Source organism: Malania oleifera, chromosome 6 (assembly GCF_029873635.1).
Source record: "Malania oleifera isolate guangnan ecotype guangnan chromosome 6, ASM2987363v1, whole genome shotgun sequence".
Taxonomy (NCBI): domain Eukaryota; kingdom Viridiplantae; phylum Streptophyta; class Magnoliopsida; order Santalales; family Ximeniaceae; genus Malania; species Malania oleifera.
The window spans coordinates 4,668,410-4,676,866 of NC_080422.1; the positions used below are offsets into that span (position 1 = coordinate 4,668,410).

The window sequence follows — 8,457 nt, forward strand, 5'->3', positions numbered from 1 at the left end:
AAATTGTTAGTTTAAATATGATAAACATTATTCATATATCATAATTTTAAGACCTTCGAAACTCATAATTTTATAATTATTAACGTTAAAATAAAACATGCCATGATCCATAGCCTCCAAATATATATATATTTCAAACTATGTTTCTATCTCAGAACTCTTACTCTTCCTTATGTTTTAACTTAATTTTAATGGAAATATTTAGCATAAACATTATAAGTTGAGATAGGATCAGTCTCTAACCTCTCTTTTATAATCACTTCCATCAAGTGATTAATAATGTATCATAATTATAGACTTCTCATATTCCGAGATGTCATTATAGTTTTACAAAATTTTGAAATTATTAATCAAAAAACATAATAATAATTATGATAACAATATTTTATTTAAAAACCTTCATATTACCTCAACAAATATGATTATAATTTCATTTGAGGCAATTAATGTCTTATATTCTCCCACTTGGTTCAAGTGAAATTACTTAACGTAGTTGATCATAATGCACATACATTAGTTATCATTAATATGTAGAAAACTTATAGAAATCATGGCGGTTACATATCATCTTCATTAACATAGTTCATTCAATGCACTACAATACAAGTTTCACTACACATAATGATCTTTTAGTTGAGAGGCATACATTAGGTCCAAATTTAATCATGTTATCATTATTCCATAACAATTATGTACATAAAATGGAAAACATAAATAACAGAAACATTTTCATTATCGAGTTCAAATATCAATTGAACAACATATATTAAGGTTCAATAATGCCCATTTTTCAACATGACCAATAAATGTTTTGGGCGGCAAACCTTTCGTCAAAGGATCAGCTATCATATAATCGATGCTAATATGTTCAATTGACACTTTTTTGTTTTTATACGTCTTCTTTAACAAAAAAGTATTTCAATTCCATATGCTTAGCACCCTTGGAATACTTATCATTCTTAGAGAAGAAGACGGCTGCGAAATTGTCATAATAAATTTTCAGCAGCTTGGTGATACTATCGACTAGTCTAAGTCCTGAAATAAAGTTCCGCAACCAATTAGCCTAAATTGTAGCCTCAAAGCAAGCTACAAATTCAGCTTCCATATTGGATGCAACAATTATTGACTGCTTCGCACTCTTCCTTGAAATTGCTCCTCCAGCTAGCAAGTATACATAGTCAAATGTAGACTTTCTTGTATCCACACATCCAACAAAATCAGAATCCAAATATCCAACCACTTCAAGATGATCATACTTTCGATACATAAGCTTGTAATCTTTCATTCCTTGCAAGTATCTCGGAACTTTCTTTGTAGCCTTCCAATGAATCATTTCTGGATTACTTTTATATCTATTGAGCATTCCAACTGCAAAGCTAATGCCAGGCCTTGTGCACGTTTGAGCGTACATCAAACTCCCAACAACAGATGTATAAGGAACATCTTTCATTTGCCTCCGTTCTAGATCATTTTTAGGACATTGCTTGAGACTGAACTTGTCTCCTTTCTTAATTGGAATGGGTGAAGCTGAGCATTTGTCCATGTTAAATCTCTCTAAAACTTTTTTTATATAACTTTTTTGAGACAAACCAACCAGTCATCGGGACCGATCTCGAAATATTTCTATTTCGATCACATACTTTGCCTCTCCCATATCTTTCATTTCAAAGTTTTTAGAGAGAAATTCTTTAGTCTCATGTAACATACCAAGATCATTAGTTGCAAGCAAAATATCATCAACATACAGAATCAGGAATATAAACTTACTTCCACTAATCTTCAAGTATATATATACCGATTAACAGTGTTTTCTTTAAATCCAAATGAACCAATGGTATTACTAAACTTAAGATACCATTGTCGGGAAGTTTGTTTAAGTCCGTATATTGACTTATTAAGTTTACACACCAAATTTTCTCTCCCTTCAATTGTAAAACCCAATGGTTGATCTATATAAACATCTTCATCTAAATTCTCATTTAGAAATGCATTTTTCACATTCATTTGATGTAACTCTAAATCGTAATGAGCTACTAAAGCCATAATAATTCTGAAAGAATCTTTCTTAGAGACCGGTGAAAAAGTCTCTTTATAATCAACACCAGTTTTTTGAGTAAATCCTTTAGCAACAAGTCTGGCCTTGTAACGTTCAAGGTTACCATGAGAGTCTTGTTTGGTTTTAAAAACCCATTTACATCAAACTCTCTTGCAACCTTCTAGCAATTCTACAAGATCCCAAACTTCATTTTGTTCCATAGACTTAAACTCTTCTTTCATGGCATCCATCTATTTATCAAAATTATCACAGCTAATGGCCTGTGAAAATGAAATTGGATCATCTTCAATTCCTAAGTCAAAATCTGACTCTTGAAGATAAACCACATAATCATTCGAGATAGCATATCTCTTTTCTATTTGCAATCGTCTTAACGCAACCTCTTGTGGTTTTTCTATAATAGGTTTACTTTGAATAGTAGGAGTTATAATTTCCTTAATTTCCACATTTAATGGAACCGTACTCCCAACCATACTCCCACTAGTTTCATCATTCTCAATGAACCTAGCATTTCCAATTTCAACTATTATTGTGACATGATTATAACAATAAAATATATACCCTTTCGATTTTTTCTGGATAACCAATGAAATTACCACTGATTGTTCTTGCATCCAGCTTCTTTTCTTGTGGATTATAAACTTTAATTTATGTTTGACAACCCCAAACATGCAAATGTTGTAAACTTGGTTTCCTGCCAGTCTAAAGCTCAAATGGTGTCTTTGGAACTGCCTTACTAGGAGCACGGTTTAATACGTACATGGCAGTTTTTAAAGCATACATCCACAATGAATTGGGTAAAGACTTTCTACTTATCATGCTCCTAACCATATCAATCAAAGTCCTATTACCCCTTTTTGATACATCATTCAATTCTGGTGTACCTAGCATTGTGTATTGAGCACAAATACCACGTTTTTCAAAGAATTTAACAAATGGACCAGGTAGTTGTCCAGTTTCGTTATACCTTCCATAATATTCACCTCCTCTATCAGATCTAACAATTTTCATCTTTCTGTCTAATTGTTTTTCAACTTCATTTACATAAATCTCCAAAGCATTTACTGCTTGAGATTTATCATGCAGCAAGTAGACATATTCGTAATGTAAAAAATCATCAATAAAGGTGATGAAATATTTATCATTACTGAAAGTATTTACGTCAAAGAGTCCACATATATTAGCGTGTATAATTTCTAGAAGCTGAGTGCTTCTTGTGGCTCCTTTCTTTGTGTGTCTTGTCTGCTTTCCTTTAATACAATCTACACAAATGTCAATGTCAGTGAAATCCAAATCTCGAAGTATTTCACTCTTTACTAATCTTTCCAGTCTTTCTTTGGAAATATGACCTAACCGTTTATGCCACAAGTAAGCAGATTGTTCATTCACTAAACTTCGTTTAGTGCCAATACTATGATGCGAGGTTAAAAGTGTTTCAGCATAATGATTATCAAGTTTTAACTTATATAATCCATCACAAAGTATACCACAACCAACCATACATGTATCCTTAAATAAACTGAAACATCTTTTATTAAAATTACAAGTGTATCCAGAAACATCCAATTTAGATAATGAAACTAAATTCCTAGATATATTAGGAACAAAAAAAGTCTCATATAAATCCAAACAATAACCAATGTCTAGGATTAAACGATAAGTCTCGACAACTTCAACTGGCACTTTTATTCTATTCCCCACGAAAACAAACTTCTCATTTGGGGTTATGTTCCGGATTGTAAGAAATCTTTGCATCATATTAGAAACATGATTTGTACATTCAGAATCAATTCACCAAGTATTATAAGGAACTTCAGTTAAATTTGATTCGAAACATGCATAAGCATTAAGCTTGCCCTTCCTTTCGAACCAAGCTTTCCGTTTCAAGCAGTACTTCTAGTATTGTCCAGGTTTCCCACATAAACAACTCTTGTCTTTACTTGATACCTTCTTCTAGATATGAGAAGAGAATTCATTATCCTTTCAAGATCCTTTCCCCTTTCCATGCTTCTTTATTTTTTTTTCAACTTCTTGATTGTTCACATAATGAATAGAATGAATTCCTTTATTGTTCAGTTGTGTTTCCTCTTGAACTAGCATACTATGCAACTCATGCACATTCCATTAATCTTTCATGGTGTTATAGTTCATTTGAAATGGTCCATACTTAGTCAGTAATGAGTTTAAAATGAATTGAACAAAGAAATTTTCATTCACATCCATTCCCAAAGTCTTAAGTTTTGTTGCAATATTTGTCATTTCAACAACATGCTCATGCATGGTACATGATCTGTGATGACCAAAAAATATATACATGATTAAAGCACAATAATAATAAAATAATAAAAATGGTCATTGAGTTAATATTAATACAGAAGTGTTTTTCTATAGGATCCTTGATTCCATGTTTGATGCTTAAGAAAGACCTTGTCTAAGCGAGTGCTCAGAAACCATTGCGGCTCAGTCGCTCCCTGAAGGTCGGTCTGGTCAAAATGGAATTTCATAGGATAAACAGGATAGACACTGTTTGTACACGTAAATAAGTATATATACATAAAATGGTGTTTTGACAGACATAATTTGTAAAAATACATAATAAGATGATAATAATATATGTATCATATATGGGGCCCACAAGACTATGTGGGGTCCACATGAGTCCCGGAGCCATAAGACACTGTTTATATACGTAAATAAGTACATAAAATAATGTTTTGACTGATATAATTTGTAGAAATATATGATAAAATAATAATAATATAGATATCCTATGCGGGGCCCACAAGACTGTGTGGGGCCCACATGAGTCCCGAAGCCGTATGGAGGTTTACACGAGTCTCAAAGTTATGTAGGATGCATAAAATCGTATAAGAATTATTCGAGTTACGTAGGATCCATTCGGGTCTTGAAGTTGTGTGGGGCCCACATGAGTTTTCAAATTTCAAATTTAATTCTTATTCAAAAATAAATAATAAAATAAATAAATACTAAAAATAGTTTAAAAGTAAAAACAATGATAATAATGATTAAGAAAAATAATAAAATAATGAAATAATTAATTAACTAATTGACTAATTAATTAGGTAAGTGATTAATTAAAAAATTATTTAATGGAAATGGTGGCAAGCACTCCCACATGACCTCCATCCCCATCCCATACTCATCCCATACCTTGCCCATCCCTTGCCCATTCTTTAATTTTTAAAAAATTATAATTTCACCCATCTCCCCACACTTTTATAAATTTCATTTCTTCCCCAAAATTTTCCTATAAATAGGGAGCTTTCAACCTTCATTTTTCACAACAATTTTCCAAGGAAGAGAATGATTAGTGAGTGAAAGAATTTGTGGTGGAGAGAGAATTTTTGAATAAGTTCTCAATCACCCACGCTTTCCGATCTCATTTCTTAGAGATAGTTACAGTGTTCGTAAGGAAGAAGATAAGTAAATTTTGATTATGTTAGTTTTTTTTTTATTTAAAATTTATACCCGAGTTTATTTTATAAGTAAATTTCAATTATGTTAATTAGTTACACAAAATTTTCATGAGTTTATTTTTACGCATATTTAATTATACCAGTTCTATTTTTAATTTACTTGCATTTATTTTTGGGTTAAAAAATGTTTTAATCCCCTCGGGTAAATTTTCAGCATTTCTTTCTATTCAAAAATAAAATTATATATATTTTTAACACAAAAATTGTGTGGCATGAGTTTATTTTTATGTTGCATTTTTTTGAAAATATGAGTAAAGATGAGATTTTTACGATATTATTTTAAATTGCATAAATTATAATAAGATGATTTTAAAACCCCTTATGGCAACGAAAGTTCAAAGTTACAGATGCTCGGTACCGCAGCTTAAAGTTTATACGGATTAAAGTGCACCCACACTATTTACAGAGTGGTTATTTATGTTAGTGGATTTCTCCTGAGTGCACACTAGTTCCGGATCAGGACTTAATAAGGAAAATCTCACTTAAAGTTTACGTACGTTAATTTAGTTTGGTCGGCCAGCCAGTTAAGTCCAGTCTTCGGACCGCACAACCCAGTCATAGGGGTAAACATGACTTACGGCAAACAGGCCTAAGGGTGATTTTTATAATATAAGTTTACGTGAAAATGATCATTTTGGTATTTAAATGACGATCTAAGGAAAACGTATAAGGAAAAGTATATGTACGTTTATCATTAAATGTTTATACAGTTTTAAAGTTAAAAGTTTAATTTAACAGTTATAGTATATAATTATAAAATTTTACTGTTGTAATTGATGACAAAAGTTTTATACAGAAATTTTTAAATTTATATTTATTCTAAAAGATATTTTGAAGTTATAGTATTAAATATTGTTTTACGAATTTTTTTTAAAAAAACTGATTTTGGCCACACATTAATAATAATCTTATTTACTTACTGAGCGTCGTCTCACTCCAATCATATTTTTATTTCAGATAACTCTGAAGAGCATGTTGGAAATCAGGCTTAGCAAGCATGCGGGTGGGGATAGAAAAATAAAGATTTGCTTAGAAATATTGGTATGATGTCAGATATTTATGCTTGTATAATTTTTCTTCTTTTGAAATAAATGATTGTAATATGGATACTTAGTACTCTGGTTTAATAATAATCGAATTTATTTGCTTCCGCTGTAAATCAATAGTAAAAAGTTAATATCTCAAGCCCCTCGAAGTTGGGGTGTTACATGATCCATCAAACTTCATGGTGGTTAACGTACCCATTAATGTCCCAGTAAGAGACTTATCTGCTATTTGGGAATGCTCCCCCACAAACTTTAAAAACTCTTTAGCACTTTTAGTTTTGGGAATAGTTGTCTTGATGTTATTTGCAACACTCATTCGCATAAACATCAAACTTAACCTGTTTTATCTTTCCCAATTATTATAATAGGTTATTTCTTCAACACTGCTAGAATCAGTAATAACAGCAAACTGATCACATAAGAGTGTCAAATCAAGATTCAATACACTGAGGTGAAATTGAACTTGTTTACTCCAATCAGCAAAATTCAACCCATTAAACATTGGAACAGATGAAGCATACAAGTGTAATGATCCAAACACAGATATTGTAAGAATTAACCATACTTAATGCTTTGAATGAAACATTTATAAGATCACAAACATAAATATATTAATGTTTTCCTTTGGGGAAAACACTAATGTAAAGAGCTTTAAAATGATGCTAATTAAATTTTAAATATTAACATTACTTTGGTAACATTATATGTACTCATTATACGTATCTATTATCTTTTGATAAATAGATAAAATAATAATACATAATAATATTACCAAAATATTATCCTTATATTATATGAACAATTAATCGACCTTTGGGTGATTTTTGATGTCTTATAATAATTTTATATCATTGTAGCATCAAACATATGATTACTTTACTTAATGATTTAGTCACTTTGGTGATTAAAATCAAAATATTTTATAACATCATAATGTTAAAATATTACGAGTAACGTAAATATGTTGGCAAAATACTTGTAGATTCATATTAGCATACATTAACATTATATATATTTACTATCACATCAAACATTCTGCACCATCATTATTATTACATAGATTTTAAGAAGTATCATGACAGAATAGAATTAAACACGGTGCACATAAAATAAATTTGGAGACATGTTGTATTGTCAGATTTTATTAACCAAGACGTACCATACTTACACCATTATGCCTTAGAAAAACAAAAGATTACTATGCCTTGATTCATAAACTAAAATTTAACGAAACATGAACCTTTAATCATAATCGAAAATCATGAGTTTCTACAACTTAACTGTGATATCACATGTTAGTTTAAACATGATAAACATTATTCTTACATCATAATTTTAAGACCTTCGAAACTCATAATTTTACAATCATTAATGTTAAAATAAAACATACCTTGATTCATAGCCTCCATATAAATTTCAGAGTGTGTTTTTATCTCGCAGCCCTTACTTTTCCTTATGCTTCAACTTAATTTGATGGATATATTTAGCATAAGCATCATAGGTTGAGATAGGACCAACTCCTAACCTCTCTTTTATAATCACTTCCATCAAGTGATTAATAATGTATCATAATTATAGACTTCTCATATTCCGAGATATCATTATAGTTTTACAAAATTATGGGATCATTAATCAGAAAACATAATTACAATTATAATAATCATATTTTATTTAAAAACCTTTATATTACCTTAACAAATATGATTATAATTTCATTTGAGGCAATTAATGTCTTACAGAAACACATACAAATAATTAAAATTAATTCTATACTTTTAATGAATGTAAATATAAACAAATAATAAATAAAGTTTAAACTAATAATTTGAATTAATTTTACAATATTGAAAAATAAAAG

At 30.1% G+C, this 8,457-nt stretch overlaps 1 protein-coding gene across 1 annotated transcript; it reads right to left on the reverse strand.

Annotated features, from left to right (window-relative positions):
* Positions 1 to 1,063: 1,063 nt before the first annotated feature.
* Positions 1,064 to 1,543, reverse strand: LOC131157800 (secreted RxLR effector protein 161-like). The gene has a single exon (XM_058112192.1). It carries the CDS (start codon positions 1,541 to 1,543, stop codon positions 1,064 to 1,066), a length of 480 nt encoding a protein of 159 aa, XP_057968175.1.
* Between the last annotated feature and the right edge of the window lie 6,914 nt (positions 1,544 to 8,457).